Source organism: Ranitomeya variabilis, chromosome 8 (assembly GCF_051348905.1).
Source record: "Ranitomeya variabilis isolate aRanVar5 chromosome 8, aRanVar5.hap1, whole genome shotgun sequence".
Taxonomy (NCBI): domain Eukaryota; kingdom Metazoa; phylum Chordata; class Amphibia; order Anura; family Dendrobatidae; genus Ranitomeya; species Ranitomeya variabilis.
In genome coordinates this window covers 36,217,862-36,237,237 of record NC_135239.1, presented here as the reverse complement: position 1 = coordinate 36,237,237, position 19,376 = coordinate 36,217,862, and the positions used below count along the sequence as shown (strand labels likewise).

Genomic DNA, 19,376 nt, shown 5'->3' with positions numbered 1-19,376 from the left:
GGCTATAGGATTTTTTTTATGGGCACACCTGTTCCTGGCACAAAGTTTTTATTGTATTTTGCAAAAACAGTGGTAACAGGATTAAAAGCAAGTGCATTGCATTCATATTACAATCAAAGTAACAACCTGTAGACAAGTGGTAAGCATTTTTAAGTGTCTGCGGGGGCAAATTTATGGTAAATGTGCAGTGGTGGCAACTATGGTCGGCGCTAGTGATGAGCGAACGTGCTCAGATAAAGTGTTATCTGAGCATGCTCGTGTGCTAACGGAGTGTCTTCGGCGTGCTCGAAAAATATGTTCGAGTCCCCGCAGCTGCATGTCTCGCGGCTGTTCCACAGCCACAACACATGCAGGGATTGCCTGTTTGTTAGGGAATCCCTGCATGTGTTGCGCCTGGCGAACAGCCGCGAGCCATGCAGCAGCGCGGACTCAAACATATTTTTCGAACACGCCGAAGACACTCCGTTAGCACACGAGCATGCTCAACATTAGTAGGCGCTATTTCAGGTCGTCTTACTATACGGGCAATAGACTATTTCTACGGTGAAATCACCCAGAACCTACTAAGTGTCTCAATGTGGAGACTTTGTGATGGTGCACGCAGCGACATTTAATCTCCAGCAAGTTGCAATAAATATCACTAAATTACTACAACTTTAGTGGTTCCCTAAGGTCACTGGTGACCTTCCAACCATCACAAATTAATGTGACTATTTGCAAAAATGTCACTATTTTACCAGGGCTTAAACAAAAATGCAAAGTGAACATATACCCTAACTCTGACCAAAAACGTGACAACAGAGCCTATGTTTGTTACATTATTCACAAAATAAAATACAATCGCACATCATCTTAAATATAAATCAAGTAGCAGTGGCTATGGCCACAGTCATATACAAATTGATTTAAAGGGGTTGTCTGGGATTGGATCACAGCAAGTCTGTTTACTTCCCTGATATGTTGTCCACGCATGTGACTGCTGCAGCAAATTACTGGCCCCAGTGGTGATGATGGCAAGTACATCACAGGACCGCTGAGACTAGTGATTGGCTGCAGTGGTGTAATGGATGCACATGACACTAGCCCTGCTGGGAAGTTGACGAACATCTCTGGGACCACTAGATTGTCTGAGCTGGAGATGCAGAGGATTGATTTAAAATAAGAAAATAATAAAAGCTTTAATTCCAGTCTAAAATGCTGGAAAATGTCTTATATATTATCTGACAAGTATATCAAACTCACATATTTACAGCAAATCATTTAAATTACTGATCGTAAGGGGTTGTCAAGGACTACGATATTGGGTATCCGATCAGCTGGTAGCAGGTCGCACGGCTGTCAGAGGTGCGCAGTGTACAGAGCCAGAAAACAACCTGTCTGTATACTGTGACTGCTCAGTTTACGGATACTGCAGCTCAGCTCCCATTGACTTCAATAAAAGCTGAGCTGCAGTACCTGCGAACAACGGCTATACTGCACGGAGCTTTGGCAACTTTCCTGCTGAGGAAACCGTGAAAAAGGGAGACAGATTGGGGTGCTATCTTATCAGAACCCCACCATTTGGATATTGATGAGCTATCAATATTAATATCGTAGTACTGGACACACCCTATAAAATTAAATGCAACATGTTATTTCTATTCATGTATTCAGATTTTGCATAGGAATCATGTTAATATATTACAATTTGTGTCCGTATCACAATCGTTTCACACGATAATAAAACCCTGCACATCCGTCAGTCATTATTTTTAATATCTTCAGCTATGACGGTCATCACGCTGAACGAGGTGGTGCTGAGGAGTCAGACTCTAATAACTTTTTAGCAGACGAAGGAGTGTGGGACTTTTGAATACGTTCCCTAGAAAAAAAAATAGAAATTTTAAAATGAGATTTGGATCTCTGAGGTTGGAACCCCCCCCCCCCCCCCAATTATAAAGTTATATGTAATGGCATATCCACATAACTACGCATCACCCCTCTGTTTTCACATTGCAGAGATTGCTTGCTTTAAGGGCTATTCAAGTAGAAAGATTTATTTTTTTGCCATATTTCCATTAGCAGGGAGGAAGTAAAGGAGTTCAGTAATTCAAGGGAGTGCGATGTCTGTAAGTAAAGGAGCTAATAATAAGCCATGTAGAGCATCAATTCTAAATTCTACCATTTTGTACTTACTGTAGAACTTTATCCCTTTCAAAATTTGATAAATATCGCCCCGTCTTTGAAAGAAATGACGTTCGGAAGCAAGTTGCTGTTTTGCCACGTGCTGGTTTGTCTATATTATATCGTCCTACGCCAACTGTGTTCTGCAAGAGGAAAAGTAGTAATAATGATTTACATAATTTAAGTTCCTCTTTGAAAATTTTATTTTATTTTTTTAAATTAGTCAGTCCTGCAATTTCGGAGCTGCAATTCCAAGCAGTCACGTGACAGCCAATGTTTCTCTCAGCAGGCACCCGGCAATCATGTGATCGCTAGGTTCTAAGGAAGCATCGGCAATGACGAAGCTTCTATTCACTTTGTAACGCTCACTTAGCGCTATGTAGCCTGGTGAAAAATAAGACAGAAGCGTTAATAAACCATTTCTGTCTTCTCCAAATGCAGGAGCAGGAAGATTAATGCAAAGGCATACATTTACAATGGGTAAAATCCCCTCTACAAGTTACTCATGGTAGTTCTAACGAGTAGAGGGAAGAAGATGTTGATGAAAGAAAGGAAAATAATAATTTTGTTTCCCCCTATTAATTTAGTGTAAGGAAAGAAAATCCCCAAAAGGTACAAATAATCTTGTGCAAAAGCCGGAAAAAAAAAATTAACCTTATGTTTGAAAGTTTTTATAGGTGGGATATTGGCTTATAAGGTAGCTACCGCTCTCCAAAAATGAGGAGACAGTTAATTTGCATAATATTTCCCATGAAGCATTGCCTGTAAGACTGCACACAGGTGAGTTGAGCGAGCGTCACATGCTTGAAACAAAGTTGTTTTACTCACAATTTTGGAAAGGTGTCAACAATTTTGTCTGGCCCATTTTGGAGTTTTGTGTGAAATTATGTGCAATTTGCATTTTTTCTGTTTTTGGGGGGGCTGTTGTTCCAATACACACAAAGGAAATAAACATGTGTATAACAAAACATGTATAATTGCTGGGAGAAATACATTATTTTGAGGACTATAAGAAGCACTTCCCCCCCCCTAAATTTGGGAGGAACGTGGGGCGCGTCTTATAGTCCAAATGTACCTTACCGAGGGGGTGGCGGCAGTGGTGGAGCAGTGTCGCAGGAGGCAGGGTCCTTACTGCATGAAGCCGGAGGCGGCATGTGTGGGGCGATGCTGCGGGCCCTGGGCTAGGAGGAGGAGATGTCATTGAGATCTCGGCTCATCATTGAGCCGAGATCTAAATCTGCGCATGTGCCGCAACTTATCCTGGAGCCCACCGCCGCCGGGAAAATCAATGCACACAGTAAGGATTCCACTCCTGCCTCACTGCCGACATTTTCTTGAAACGGAGGGCCTGACGCTTCAAACCGACGTGACACCCCCTTCTCCAAGCCCAGGGTCTGCAGCATCACACAACTCCTACTGCCGGCTTCCTGCAGCAGCGACCCTGCCTTCTGTGACCCCGTTCCACTGCTCCCACTCCCCTGGTAAGCTAAATTCGGACTACAAGACTGACCCCCATTTTAACATTAGAAAAATTGTATTTTTCAAATTTTCCTCCCCAAAAGTTGGGGTGCGTCTTGTTGTCCTGTGCACCTCATAGCCCGCAAAATGCGGTACTTCATTTTCTGGAACAATTCCATGGGTGTCAACACTTTCGGTCATGACTGTACATATTTAATCATGATTTTAAGAAGCCAACAAATGCTTTCTTGCAATGAAGAGGTACATAAATGCATAAGCTAAAAAAGTGATATGGGTATATTAACGTGGGTTGTTTATGCAGCGGATTTTCCAGACAATCACCCAGTACTGTTATTTGTAGCTGACTGCCATAACGGATACACCTGGTGCACCAAACAGGATAGCACACTTACACTGCTTCCAAAAAGGAGCCTGCATGACTTCCTCTCAAACCTCTTAGCAGACGTTAGGAAGGGCGCTGAAGATTTCCGTACAGAGGCAAATAGTGGTTTTGCTTCATAGGAGCCGGGCCCTGGAGAGTCCTATAATAAAATATAACCAGTATAATGGGCAGAACCAGTACATTGTGATAAATGTGTGGAGATCTCCTGCCATGTTAGTAAATATGTACGGTATATTACTTAGGAAATTCTGGGGCATTTCCTCTGTGTACCAATTTATTGATCAATAAAACTGTTTTTTTCACCTAAATATTATTGGCCTTTTTTGTGTTTTCTCTTCGCTCTTTGATCTTTGTGTATTTTTAATCGATGGGTCGCCATATTATAGTCCGGCCTGCACATTCACTCACATTAGTATTTACTTTTTACATATGTTTTAATTTCTATCAGCAAGTTAACCTATGCATGTGTATTGTTTCTTCTTGTTTCTTGAGTTTTTCTGGTATAAGAGCAATGCATAGGTGCGCATTCACACTGTGGCCATTGAACAAGCAGAACCCAAGATAAAAAAAAAACAAAATGAGCAAATACCCTGTAGTAAGTAAATAATTAGTAATAGTATAGGTAAATAACATAGGGGACTTAATTAATATTGTTTGTTTAAAAAAAACAAAGGCCACCGCGACAAGGTGACCCAATCGGGATGGTACCTAATATTTGTAGTCACCTGTGGTCACTATGTCAGCAGGCATAAAAAGAGATCACGGCAGAGTTGGACCTGGGTCCTGACTGTTCAGATACCTGCCTGTGGAAAGCTGCCCAGCAACCCTGAGAAAAGAGGCAGTCAAATACCACTGCTCCATTCAATTATGGGACTGCTAGAGAAGGCCAAGCACCGTGCACGGGCGACCACTTCTTCATTCCCAACTCAGTTCTCAGGATTTTTTTTTCAATAGGCAAGGCTAGATATTGGCAGGTGAGATTTATAATTTGCCATGTTTCTTGCTCCATCTAAGATACTTACAATGGGCCGGGACCAGTGAGTCAATGTGCTGCAAAATATTCTCTCAGTTGGAACTTTTGGATACTGAGAAATTTTCCCAAACTTTCCGTGTTTCTTTTTCTGCTCGTTTTCCAGTTCTTCAGTAAACGATTTGACTTTATATTGTCCGGGCTCCGACTTGTAATTTTTCTGTATGTATATAAAAAAAAAGTACTTTACCACTAAAAGCACTGGCGTTCTGTACTGGAGTAGCATTTCTGGCGAGCCGCACGCCACTAAGAAGATGCAACAAATTCATTAAGTTTAATGTGTCTCTTAATTAAATCACCAGATTGTATAATAGCGAGATCTGGTACCGTCACACGGTACAATTTTCGTCGCTACAACGGCACGATCCGTGACGTCGCAGCGTCGTATGAGTATCGCTCCAGCGTCGTAGACTGCGGTCACACTTTGCAATCACGGCGCTGGAGCGATGCCGAGGTTCGCTGGTAACCAGGGTAAACATCGGGTTACTAAGCGCAGGGCCGCGCTTAGTAACCCGATGTTTACCGTTGTTACCAGCGTAAAAGTAAAAAACAAACAAACCGTACATACTGACCATCTGATGTCCGTCAGGTCCCTCGCCGTCCGCTTCCTGCTCTGACTGAGTGCAGCCGTACAGTGAGAGCAGAGCGCAGCAGTGACGTCACCGCTGTGATCTGCTCTCACTTTCCGGCCGGCAGACAGACAGAGCGGGAAGCAGACGGCAAGGGACCTGACGGACATCAGATGGTCAGTATGTACGTTTTTTTTTTTTTACTTTTACGCTGGTAACCACGGTAAACATCGGGTTACTAAGCGCGGCCCTGCGCTTAGTAACCCGATGTTTACCATGGTTACCAGCGAACGCATCGCTGGATCGCTGTCACACACAACGATCCAGCGATGACAGCGGGAGATCCAGCGACGAAAGAAAGTTTCAAACGATGTGCTACGACGTACGATTCTCAGCAGGGTGTCTGATCGCAGTAGCGTGTCAGACACTGCGAGATCGTAACGGTATCGCTAGAACGTCACGAATCGTGCCGTCGTAGCGATAAAAATGCCACTGTGTGACGGTACCCTTAAGGCTATGTTCACACTTTGCGTTTTTTGCTGCGGATCCGCAGCGGATTTGCCGCTGCGGATCCGCAGCAGTTTTCCATGCAGGGTACAGTACAATGTTACCCTATGGAAAACAAAAACCGCTGTGCCCACATAGCGGAAAATCCCTTTAAAAACCGCGCGGAATTGCTGCGGAAAAAAAGAAGGAGCATGTCACTTCTTTCTGCAGATTCCGCAGCGGTTTTCAACATGCACCAATAGGAAAGTGCTGTTGAAAACCCGCAGAGGAATCCGCAGATGAAAACGCAGGAAAATCCGCAGTGAAAACCGCAGCGGTTTTTGCACTGCGGTTTTTACAAATCCGCTGCGGAAAAATCCGCAGCAAAATCTGCAAAGTGTGAATATGCCCTTAGACTGCTTGGAGGTGTTCAGAAATGACAAGTTTTTCTTTCCCTGCAGCGTTTCTTGATGAAGTTTTGAAGAGTTTCGAAAGAGTTTTTTTCCTAAAGTTTTTTTTTGTTTTACTTGCAGCCTTTTGATTTCACAGTGCCTAATTTGGAGTCTATTCCATAAGGATTTGCTTCAAAGAAGTAAGCATTTTTCAAAAACTCTTCAGAAAAAAATAGCTGAAGAAACCCATATAAATGAATAAGGAGAGTTTTCCAAGTGTTTTGAGCAACTTTTTGAAGAAGGTTCATTAAAAAAAAAAAAAAAAAAAAAAAAAAAATCTTCAAAAAAGCCTTAGGGTATGTTTACATGATGTCTTTTCCAGGCAGATTCTGCCTCAAATGTGCTTATAAAAGTGCTGCAAATTAATGCACAGCCATGTAAAATCTACTAGTAAAAGCGCCGCAAAAAAAGGAACATAATGCACAGCAATGTAAAAATGACATTGCTGCGCACATGTTCAGTCTTTTAACACTTCTTTAGGCTATGTGCACACGTTGCGGAATGATGTGTGGATTTTTCCGCACTGTTTTTGCAAAATCCGCAGGTAAACCGCACTGCGGATTACCCGCGGATTTACCGCGGTTTATTTGCAGATTCCTATTGAGGAGCAGGTGTAAACCGCTGCGGAATCCGCACAAAGAATTGACATGCTGTGGAAAAAACAACGCTGCGTTTCCGTGCGTTTTTTTCTGCAGCATGTGCACTGCAGATTTTGTTTTCCATATGTTAACATTGTACTGTACAATGCATGGAAAACTGCAGATCCGCAGCGTCAAAAGCCGCAACGTGTGCACATAGCCTTAGAGTTCAAAAACAATGAAAAAGTAACATGAAATAAAAGAAGTAACATGTTCAATCTTCTTTGTTGTGAAGCCACCCAATCATTTAGTTGAAAGTATAAAGAGGAGCTGCAGTAAAAAAAAACAATGACAAAACTGCCAGCAAAGCCACGAGAGGAAAAACGATCGCTGGTTTAGGAAAACCTGGGCCGCACCGCCGTAGGAATTCGTGAAACAAAATCTTCCAAAACCTGTTTAGAAAAAGCTCCATAAAAAAAAAAAAGAATGTTTCCTGAAGCGGTTTCCGCCTGCTGTACTTGACAATTTGTCGGCTTCAGTACCATGCAGGAGGGATTTATTACTACAGATAAGCCCGGATTTACCTTTCAAGCTTTATATGTGACCCTACTTACAGGTGTAGCAAAGTGTCCGTATAGGATGGGCCCTGATCTTGATCCGGTGAATAAGTCATACGGACCTCTCTTTCCCACAATGTGATTAAAGGTTTCATCCGTGGAGCTCTTGATGTTGTAGGTTCCTGGTCCCAGCTCACATCCCTGTAAAATGAGATTAACATGAAGAAATATGCGAATTACTACAGGTCCCTCTCGTAACACGGTCGCTCACATTGCTGTCTGCTGTGCCACATCTACTCGTCTCGCTCTCCATGATGCCTTTGGAGTTTGCAGACTTTGAAGTCCTCTCCTCTATTAATGCAGAACGGTTTCCTTTTTTTCCATAAGATCCAGGACCTGGGTAACAGTCCTGCATGGAGGGGAGAGAAGTGGCCAAATTGGTTACATGTATAATAATTAAAGTATACACACACAAAGATGGAAATGCGTAAAACAGCTATAAAAGACATTTCCCTTCTTTAATGCTAAGATATAAACTGATTTTCTTTTTAGGTTTATTCCCATCTCAGGAAATGATGGAATATTGTTGGGATATGCCATCACTTTATAATCCATCCTATGGATACACCTATGGATAATTAGTGTATGGATAATCAGGAGATTATCTGAAGCAACCATATTTGATATAATTTTGGTGAATTCAGTTGTGATGGGTTCAATATAGATTTTACTTGCAGATTTGCGCAGGAGACATTACAGTACGGGGCAAGTGGATGAAACGTTACAAATCTCATCCATGTGTCCATACCGAAAAATGAGCAAGTGCGGATTTCTTATTCTGCAGCGTGCTCATTCTCTTGCGCATTTATCAGTAACACATGCAGATTTGCAGCCAGAGCGACAGCAGAAAATTTGGAATCTGCATGGATCTAGCGTATAAAGTCATCTACACAAAGCAGCTATCTTGCGTGTGGCAAAGACAGAGATATAAAATATTGCAAAACCCTTTACCCTTTTATCTTCCTTGAATCGCACGTCTCTGGTGTCGCACACGCCACGTACACTACTTGGCTTCTCCTCCAGCAATTCCACAAATGACTTTGTGTTGTATCGCCCGGGTCCCATGTTTTGTTTCTATAGAAATTACCGTAAGTTATATCCAAGAAGTCAGACCAGTTATTAAAGTTGAGCAGAATGTAACATGCCACCGTCATCCCTCACCAACAAGCGGTTCCTCTCCCAGGCTTCTTTGTAAAGAACGTGAGGCATCTCCGTCAGCCTCTCTGTTTCTTCGGCTCGTTTCCATCCAGGCGCTGACGCATTTCTCTGGAGAACTGATGGACTGAAATTGCCCGGTGCTGCTTCATATGATCCTGGACCCAACCGTCTTCCCTGGATTAGATTATGGTGTCATTCCAAACTCAATAAACTGATAACATGGACCTTAGTCAATTTTGCCGGTTTTGCTGTAACCATATGGTCCACAGAGCAAAACTTAGGACAGAGCTCCAATCCACACGGCCACGTTAAAAGCTAAAGGGGTTTTCTGGTATCAAAAAAACCCTGTCATCTAGGCTGCAGCTTGTTTAAAAAATATATATGTGTGTGCTTTACTCACTTTCCCCAGGTCCAGCACTGTGTCTCCGCCGCTGCTCCCAGTGACTGTTATTGTCTGCAGCACTGATATCCCGTAGACAGCGCTGCAGCCAATCACTGAGCTTAATGGCTCTGACTTTGGCTACTTTCACACTTACGTTGTTCAGAACCCATCACAATGCGTCGTTTTGTGAAAAAAACGCATCTTGCAAATTTTCCCGCAGGATGCGTTTTTTCCCATAGACTTGTATTAGTGACGCATCGTGACGTATGGCCACACGTTTTGTCCGTCGTCCACTGGTTGCGTCGGAATTTGGCGGCCCATCGTCGGGAAAAAACGTTCAAGGGAACGTTTTTCTGTGCGTTGTGTCCTGTTTTTCCGTCTGCGCGTGCCCAACAGGAAATCTTTCTCTCTGTCTCTTTCCTCCCCGGGACTGCAGACAGAAATGTGAAAGGACACACTTCCGTCGGTACGTCGCGCCGACGCTTTGTGACGGCCGAGTATCAACGCAAGTGTGAAAGTAGCCATAGTTGACGGCGCAAAAAAAAGTGCTGAGAGCCGCTGTGCTCACTGATTGACTGCCGTGCTGTTGACGTGAAGTCAGTGCTGCAGACTGTAACAGACGCCGGGAGCAGCAGTGGAGAATCAGTGCTGGACCCAGAGAGGGTAAGTAAAACCAGTTTGCTTAAAAAAACAAAAAAAAAAAAACTCACATACAAACTGCAACCGGTGAACATGGTTTTTATGAAAACTGTAAACCGCTGTAATGATTGTTTGATTATATTGTTCTCCGGTCTGTGTGATGTCTTTTTCTAGCAAACTGTCCTAGATGTATGTCTCTGCCTGTTCTCCAACTCTCCATATCTTCCCTCCATACATTTCAAAAGGCAGCTGTAACCTGATCTCTCAGTGAATTGGCAGTCAGTCTTACAGATTTTAGCTGTACCTTCAGTCCACGTTCACACATTCAGTATTTGGTCAGTATTTTACATCAGTATTTGTAAGTCAAAATAAGGAGTGGAACAATCAGAGGTAAAGTATAATAGAAACACGTCACCACTTCTGTATTTCTCACCCACTCCTGGTTTTGGCGTATAAATACTGATGTAAAATACTGACCAAATACTGAATATGTGAACATGGCCTTTGAGTGAATGATACGTTTAGGCAGAGGGGTTGAAAGGAAGGGACTCATAAGTGGAGAAATAAGTATATTTAGCTGAACATGTGTTAGACAATGTTTATTGAAGCAACAAAGGCTGTTTGATTATGGCCTTTTATTGTCCAACTAGATGGTGGCCCGATTCTAACGCATCGGGTATTCTAGAATATGTATAGTAGTATATAGCACAGCTCACGTAGTATATAACACAGCCCTTGTAGTATATAACACAGTCCACGTAGTATAACACAGCCATGTAGTATATTGCCCAGGCACGTAGTATATAACACAGCCACGTAGTATATAGCACAGCCACATATTATATAACACAGCCACATATTATATAGCACAGAGACGTAGTATATAACACAGCCACGTAGTATATAGCACAGCAACGTATTATATAGCACAGAGACGTAGTATATAACACAGACACGTAGTATATAACACATCCCACGTAGTATAACACAGCCACGTATATTGCCCAGCTACATAGTATATAGCACAGAGATGTAGTATATAACAGAGCCCACACAGTATGTTACACAGCCCACGTAGTATATAGCAATATGGGCACTATATGCGTGGTTAAAAAAAGACTTAAAATAAAAAATAAACATATACTCACCTTCCGAAGGCCCCTTGAAGTCCTGGCGCCTGTGTGCGGTGCACGCGGCAGCTTCCGGTCCCAGGGTTGGTATGAGCGCAAGACCTGTGATGACGTCGCGGTCACATGACCGTGATGTCATGGCAGGTCCTTCTCGCATAGCATCCTTGGCACCGAAACCTGCCGCTTGCACTGCCGAGGACAGCCGCGACGTCGGATGGTGAGAATAACCTTTTTTTTTTTATTATTATTATTTGTAACATTAGATCTTTTTACTATTGATGCTGCATACGCAGCATCAATAGTGAAAAGTTGGTCACACAGGGTTAATAGCTGCGTTAACGGAGTGCGTTACACCGCGGTCCGTTAACGCTGGCATTAACCCTGTGTGAGCGCTCAGCGCTGACTGCAGGGCAGTAAAGCAGCGGCCATTTTGCTGCCAGACTATGGCCGTCGCTGATTGGTCGTGGAGGTTTTGCCACGACCAATCAGCGATTGGATTTCCATGACAGACAGAGGCCGCGACCAATGAATATCCGTGACAGACAGACAGAAAGTCAGACAGACAGACAGAAAGACGGAAGTACCCCTTAGACAATTATATATATAGATGGCTTCTGGCATCTATTACTCACTAGCTCTGAGGTTGCCCTCTTGCAGTATGATACTTGTGTGTATGTGCCAGGCTTCTTCAATTCAGGATAAACTGCAGACACATCAAATCTGCAAGATAAAGTGTGATACAAAGATATCTAAAGCAGTAAAATAAGATGCAATTGTGCTCAGTAATTACCTTCCAATCAAGGATTTGGTCACCAGGACCGGACTGGGACTAAAATTCAGCCCTGGCATTTGAAGTTACACAGGCCCACTTGTCACATGGTGACTGTATAATATCTTTGTACACTCTTAGGCATGGCGGGTTTTAGGCAAAGTGGGGCCCTAGGCAAAGTTTAAAATTCGGCCCTAAATGCTAACATATTGCACATCACACAAAAGCATTTCGGTTGTATTTACATGCGCTGATCTCAGGCCGCTAAATGAGTTTGATCGACAATACTGTTGTTCAACGCTTGTTTCCCGGCCTCTTTCCACCAGCTGAGGAATAATGATGGGACAGAACGATCACTAATAGATCACCATACAGTATCATGTTATCAGCAGCACATCTACAGTTTACACCGCCGATGTGCTGCTGAGAACAATGATTTTTGTTCCAGCAAAAAACAATCTGAATATGCAGCATTTTACTTGTTTAAGGTACCGTCACATTAAGCGACGCTGCAGCGATATCGACAACGATGCCGATCGCAGCAGCGTCGCTGTGTGGTCGCTGGAGAGCTGTCACACAGACAGCTCTCCAGCGACCAACGATGCCGAAGTCCCCGGGTAACCAGGGTAAACATCGGGTTACTAAGCGCAGGGCCGCGCTTAGTAACCCGATGTTTACCCTGGTTACCATTGTAAATGTAAAAAAAAAAACAGTACATACTCACCTTCTGATGTCCGTCAGGTCCCTGGCCGTCTGCTTCCCGCACTGACTGTGAACTCCGGCCGGCCGTAAAGTAAAAGCAGAGCACAGCGGTGACGTCACCGCTGTGCTGTGCTTTACGGCCGGCCGGCGCTCACAGTCAGTGCGGGAAGCAGACGGCCAGGGACCTGACGGACATCAGAAGGTGAGTATGTACTGTTTTTTTTTTACTTTTACAATGGTAACCAGGGTAAATATCGGGTTACTAAGCGCGGCCCTGCGCTTAGTAACCCGATATTTACCCTGGTTACCATTGTAAAACATTGCTGGCATCGTTGCTTTTGCTGTCAAACACGACGATACACGCCGATCTGACGACCAAATAAAGTTCTGGACTTTCATCAACGACCAGCGATATCACAGCAGGATCCAGATCGCTGCTGCGTGTCAAACTCAACGATATCGCTATCCAGGACGCTGCAACGTCACGGATCGCTATCGTTATCGTTGCAAAGTCGTTTAGTGTGAAGGTACCGTTAGTAAAATACACCCCATAGTCCTCCATATATTATAATGTGCACCACAGTCCTCCATATAGTATAATACACTCCCTATAGTCCTCCATATATTAAAATACACTGCTCAGTCCTCCATATAGCATAATACACTCCTCATAGTGCTCCATATAGTATAATGCACCGCCATAGTAATCCATGTAGTACAATTCACTTCCCATAGTATAATGCACCCCAAAGTTCTTTATATAGTATAACACATTCCCCATAGTCCTCAATAAAGTATAATGCAGCCCACATATAGTATAATGCAGCCACCACCATACAGAATATAATGCAGCCACCCCAGAGTATAATGCAGCCAACCCAGAGAATAATGCAGCCACCCCATAGAATATAATGCAGCCCCCTTCATAGTTTAATGCAGTACCCTCATAGAGTATGATGCAATCACCTCTCAAAGAATATAAATATAATACAGCCCCCCATAGAATATAATGTAGCCCTGAAAAGAATATAATACAGCCCACCTCCCCACAGAATATAATGCAGCCCCCTTCAAAGAGTATGATGCAATCATCCCTCATAAAATCTAATACAGCCCCCCATAGAATATAATACAGACCACCTCCCCATAATATATAATGTAGTCCCATAGAATATAATGCAGCCCCCCATAGTATATAGCACAGCCTCCCCCATAGAATATAATATACCCACCATAGTATATAACACACCCTCCCCCATAGAATATAATATACCCCCACAATAGTATATAACACAGCCACATAGTATATAACACGGCCTCCCCCATAGAATATAATATACCCCCCATAGTATATAGCAAAGCCTGCATACTATATAGCACAACCCGCATAGTATATAGCAAAGCCCGCATAGTATATAGCACAACCCGCATAGCAGATAACACAGCCCAGGTAGTAGTATACAGCACAGCCCACACAGTAGTATACAGCACAGCCCACACAGTAGTATACAGCACAGCCCACACAGTAGTATATAGCACAGCCCACATAGTAGTATATAGCACAGCCCACACAGTAGAATATAGCACAGCCCACACAGTAGTATATAGCACTGCCCACATAGTAGTATATAGCACAGCCCACATAGTAGTATATTGCACAGCCCACATAGTAGTTATCAGCACAGCCCGCATCTCTCCTCCCCCCCCCCCCCCCGACAATGGCCCCACCAACCAGTAAAAAAAAAACAAAAAAACACACTCCTCACCTCTCCTCGTGCCCGCGTTGCTCCCTGCTCCTGTCTCAACGGCTGCCGCTGCACTGCCTGGGAAACAGTGAGTGCGCGCACACCAGTGTCAGAGGCAGAGCAGGGAATGATGGGAGAGGGAGCGTCAGCAGACGCTCTCTCCTCCATCATTGCATTCAACTGTACCGGTGTCTATAGTTGAATTCGGTGGCGGCGCTGTTGGGGGGGTGAGTTGGCGCGCAGCAGCCCACTACTGGCACCGGCCCGTCTGGCATTTGCCAGAACTGCCCGATGGCCAGTCTGGCCCTGCATAGTAGTATATAGCACAGCCCACACAGTAGTATATATAGCACAGCCTACATAGTATTATACAGCACAGCCCACATAGTAGTATAAAGCACAGCCCACATAGTAGTATATAGCACAGCCCACATAGTAGTATACAGCACAGCCCGCATCTCTCCTCACAGACGCCGGTATAGTTGAATGCGGTGGCGGCGCTGGTGGGGGGGTGAGTCGGTGCGCAGCGGCCCACTACTGGCACCGGCCCTTCTGGCATTTGCCCGATGGCCAGTCTAGCCCTGTTGGTCACTTAGGTGCAAGTTCACAACAAAGGTCAAGGACCATAAACCAGGACACTAATCACTAAGATACTGTATGTCTGCATGGCTGGTTTCACTCACTTGCTGCGCCTCTCAGTTAGCCAAATCAGATCTCATACTTGCAGTGACGAGGGGCAATACCCCAAAACATAGCATTACATTTTGGGGGGCATTTTTCATAGCATTTTTAAATGTTGTTTTTTTTTTTCTTTTAACCAGATGCTATATACACCAGACCTTTATGGTTTGTGGTGTCTCTGACAATTTAGGGTCAGTGACATTTTTTATTTTTCAAGTAGCATATCCTTAGTATAGATTTTTCTGGTTTCTTTTAGAGAACTTAAAAAAATACCAGAGAAAAAGCATGTTACTTGCATGTTACCAGCAACCTAAATTTAAAAAAAAAAAAAAAAGATAAAAAAAACATTAAAAATCATAATGTTTTTTTTTTATTTTCTTAACAAGCATTTATAAAAATGCTGAAAAATAAATTGTGTCTTACGGAGCCCTATTATTAACGTCTTGCGAAAATCATACAACTGATCTTGAGAAATTCACAATATGTTTAATAAACACAAAAAATGTACCTTTTAGATTCTTGGAATATCAATTATGTAATGGAAGGAATTTTATCATGACGATCAACCGGATCTCCCCCCCCCCCTCCCCCCCCGAATGAACTGCTTGTCATGTAGTTTGTTGAAGGATTAACCAGCTTGTAACCCTATATTATCTGCCGCTCAAAGACGAAAAAGTAGCTTTTTAAGCTCATATGCAAATGAGGTTGCAGTGCTCTGGGTGTGATTGGAGCACTTCCCAAGCCTACTTATCTGTCAGTCAAGCAAAAGAAGATAGACATAGACAGGGATTAGATGCAGAGGATCAGTAAGGCTACTTTCACACTAGCGTCGGGAAAGACCCGTCGCTGTGCGTCGGGCCGACGTTCCCGACGCTAGCGTGGTCTCCGCCGCACAACGGGGGCAGCGGATGTATTTTTCCAACGCATCCGCTGCCCCATTGTGAGGTGCGGGGAAGTGCGGGGAGGTGGGGGCGGAGTTCCGGCCGCGCATGCGCGGTCGGAAAAAGCGGACCGTCGTGAGCAAAAAACGTTACATGTAACGTTTTTTTCTCCCGACGGTCCGCTACCACACGCCCAAGCGTCGCAAAACGGACGCGACGTTTGGCAATGCGTCGCAAATGCGTCGCTAATGTTAGTCTATGACGAAAAAACGTATCCAGCAAGAACTTTTGCTGGATGCGTATTTTCGGCAAAACGACGCATTTGCGACGTATTGCAGTTAACGCTAGTGTGAAAGTAGCCTAAGTGCTCTGATCACGCCCAGAGCACTTCAGTCTCATTTGCATATGCATTAAAGTGCGTGTTTTCCGGTTTTGGAGAGGCAGATTTTATAAATAAAACATATAGATTCACTTGTCTTTCAATGAATTTTTCCTCATAGACCTCAATGTAAGCAGCGTGCAACTGTGGTTGTGTATTACAACATATCTGCTATGTGGCTGGTTTTTCCCTTCTTGCAGTCAAATGACAGCAAGTGGCACAAATGTTTTGGTCATGCAAAGTTACCTTAGTTTGGATACTTTTCTGGATGCTACTGAGGCCAATGTACACACAAATAAAGTTTGGGCTCAAAATTATAAAAAATAATAAAAATAAATAATTAAAAATACCAGCAATACTGATGAGAAAGAAAAGCTGAAATTATTAGATATATTGTTGGATCAACTCTGAAGATCAGCATGCAATTAAAAAAAATGCACATTGCACCGAAAACACTGCTTAAAGGAAGACCATACACATCGATCTCTGATCTTCCAGCAGCAGCGCCAGGCATTGCTGGGGAAAGTGGAGACACCTAAGCCCCTGGTCTCCCAGGAGGGAGGACATTGTACCTGGCACTCTGGCAGCCAAAGGGAGCACCTCTAAACTTCTTCCCAGCCATTCTGTGCTCTGGTCGCTATAGCAACGCAGACGCCTGTCATAGTTATAAGTACTGCCTGTCACGTGACACCAGAATGCAGCCAATCGCCGGCAAGATCGAGCTGTGGAACAAGTTACTGGAATGTTTGCTTCGTGCTCTGAGTTCTAATTTCTTAAAGGGACCGCGCAGTGTTCTCACACCAGCCTATCTGATCTGATGTAACTGTTTTTTAGGGGTAAAAATAGGGCTTTTTTTAATTAAGGTATTAAGGAGAGGTGGGGATTTACTGTTCAGACTATAGGAAAAATTAATAATAATAATAATAATAATAATAATAATATTTTATTAATTATTATTATGGCACTTCTTTTCCCAGCAGATACTAACATCGCCCACAAGAACCCATTATGAAAATTATAACTAAAAAAAACAGAAAACATATATGCCAGTGGTCCAGGAGACCCACATCCAGTCTATGCATTGGGGTCCATACTTAGGCCGGGGTCACACTTGCAACTGCAATGCGAGAAACTCGTGCAAGTCTCTCTCCACAATACCCGGCTCTGCCAGTGGCGGATCAGACCGGAGCGTTCAGCTGCATAGAAATACATGCAGCCGCACACTCCGGTCCCGAGTATTGAGGCGAGAGACTCGCGCAAATTTCTCGTATTGCAGCAGCAAGTGTGACCCCGGCCTTAGACTGTAAAACATGGATGCGTCACTCCAGCCTGGGTATTTCCAGCAGATTTTTCTGCAGTAAAAACCAGAGCGTGATGTGAGTCGCCCGCCAGGGCCATGGGGTACTTGGTACCGGGTCTTAAAGGGGATGTCACGGTGGCTGCGACCCGGTCCGTGGCCCTGGGCGCCCATATAAAGGGAAGGGTCTTTTAAGGGGATTTGAAATGAAGTTTGTGTTCGTGACGCCACCTGTGGTATTCGGTCAGTGGGGACCAATGCTGCTTAAAGGGGTCCGCTGGGGTGATGTAATGGCAGCTAGATGGCATACCTTCCCACAGGTGAAGTATATCCCCAGAACTCCCGGTATGTAGGTGAAGATGGTGAATGGTGTAGTAAAGAACAGGGGACACAGGTTTGCAGTCTCTTTACCTGGTTTACTGAAGACTTCAGGCAGCCACAGTCCAGGGCACCAGATCACAGGTACAGGCAGGGTCCGGCCGGCTTGGAAGCAAATTCAGAGTCCCCTTTACCAGGTGGAGTTAGAAGCCTTCCTATTAGCGCGGTGATGTTGTAGTCCCTTACTGCCTTTGGCTTCTGGCAAGGTCCTCACAATTCTCTCTGTCCTCCATAAAGGTCGGACACAAACCCGTATGACAGGTGGCTCGAGCCTTTTTACAGGGTCTCTATCATGACCAGGGCTCTATGTGCCACTGTGTCTCCTGGGTATTAGGGCAGACAGGTGATGTGTAATCCAGCAATCCTGCCGGTTTCTGCTGTGCCTCCTAGAGTCACAACCTCGGTCTTCTGGCTACCGGAATTTGCACTCGACCAGGGAGGAAGCCCAAACGCTGCTCTGCTCCCCTGGTGTCTCTCTCCTGTGCTTCATTCCCCTACACGCTAACTAAACACTGTTCTTCTTTCTGTATCTCACTATCTAGGAGCTGCAGCACCTCCGGCTGCACAGCCCCAAACACGTCTCACTGCCTCAGATTGCTCCAGTCTGCTGCCTGGCACTATCTTAACTAAAAAACTAACTTTCCTTCCAGACCAGAATGTATTTATAGGGGAGTTCCTCCTAAACCAGGTTTAGAGCTCCCCTTCTGGCCTGGAGTGTGAACAAGTTGTGTGCATTGTGATTACCTGGTGAAAGAGATCATCCTTCGCTTCCAATTGCAACATCACTCTCCCCATGAGGAAAGCAATGCCACTGTAACAACCAGAACCCTGGGGCGTCACAGATATGCTGCAGATTGGGGGAAAAAAACAAACACTGTAAGGAAAACACCCCACAAGAGAGGATCGGAGTCCAGGGGGATACGGATATCACCCCGCTGTCACCAATCTCTGACGGAGCTTACACAGTTGCAGCTCTCTGGCGCCCCCTTACCCTCAGATCAGTCAGGGAACTGAACCTAGGGTAAGTAGTTGCCGGAGAGGCTGCCCTGTCACGTACTGGTTATCAGGGCATACTGCAGTGAGGGAGGTATATATTTCACCAGTCCCAGGCGGGGAATCTATATATAAACCTCCGATCCGTCAATGCCAGAATCCCCCAATAACACAAGAACAGTATGCTGCCACCAGTTCCTCGTTAGATATAAGCCCGATCCGTTCACAAGCTTCTATCGGGTCAGAAACCAACCCCAGGTAGCATAAAAGCACCAGCCAAACTCACGGACGTGGGAAATCGGGATTTGAGATAAAAGAGCAGCCCAAAATTAATTGATATTTTAATTGCCGCAAGGGGCACTACAAACTTCAAATATATACAGATATTACAGTCAGAGGTACAGATAAAAATTAAGGTACAGGTTGGGAACAGCCGTTACCTGTAGGTGTAAAGTTAACGTGTCTTAAAGCATGTGAACCCCAGGG

At 44.3% G+C, this 19,376-nt stretch overlaps 1 protein-coding gene across 3 annotated transcripts; it reads right to left on the bottom strand.

The window, feature by feature from the left end:
- Nucleotides 1-33: 33 nt before the first annotated feature.
- Nucleotides 34-16,933, bottom strand: CIMAP2 (ciliary microtubule associated protein 2). 3 transcript variants are annotated; one of them, XM_077276612.1, is made up of 10 exons: nucleotides 16,795-16,933; nucleotides 11,698-11,785; nucleotides 8,918-9,088; nucleotides 8,708-8,830; nucleotides 7,968-8,105; nucleotides 7,754-7,897; nucleotides 5,047-5,214; nucleotides 4,035-4,163; nucleotides 2,176-2,306; nucleotides 34-1,861 (listed from the first exon to the last, which is right to left on the bottom strand). In XM_077276612.1, the coding sequence occupies exons 1-10, from the start codon at nucleotides 16,842-16,844 to the stop codon at nucleotides 1,777-1,779; spliced, it is 1,227 nt and encodes a 408-aa protein (XP_077132727.1). In that variant the 5' UTR covers nucleotides 16,845-16,933; the 3' UTR covers nucleotides 34-1,776. The 3 variants fall into 3 exon arrangements, with proteins under 3 accessions (XP_077132727.1, XP_077132728.1, XP_077132729.1); XM_077276613.1 differs by lacking the exon at nucleotides 4,035-4,163 and having other exon boundaries at nucleotides 1,644-1,861; XM_077276614.1 differs by lacking the exons at nucleotides 34-1,861; nucleotides 2,176-2,306 and adding an exon at nucleotides 2,432-2,547.
- Between the last annotated feature and the right edge of the window lie 2,443 nt (nucleotides 16,934-19,376).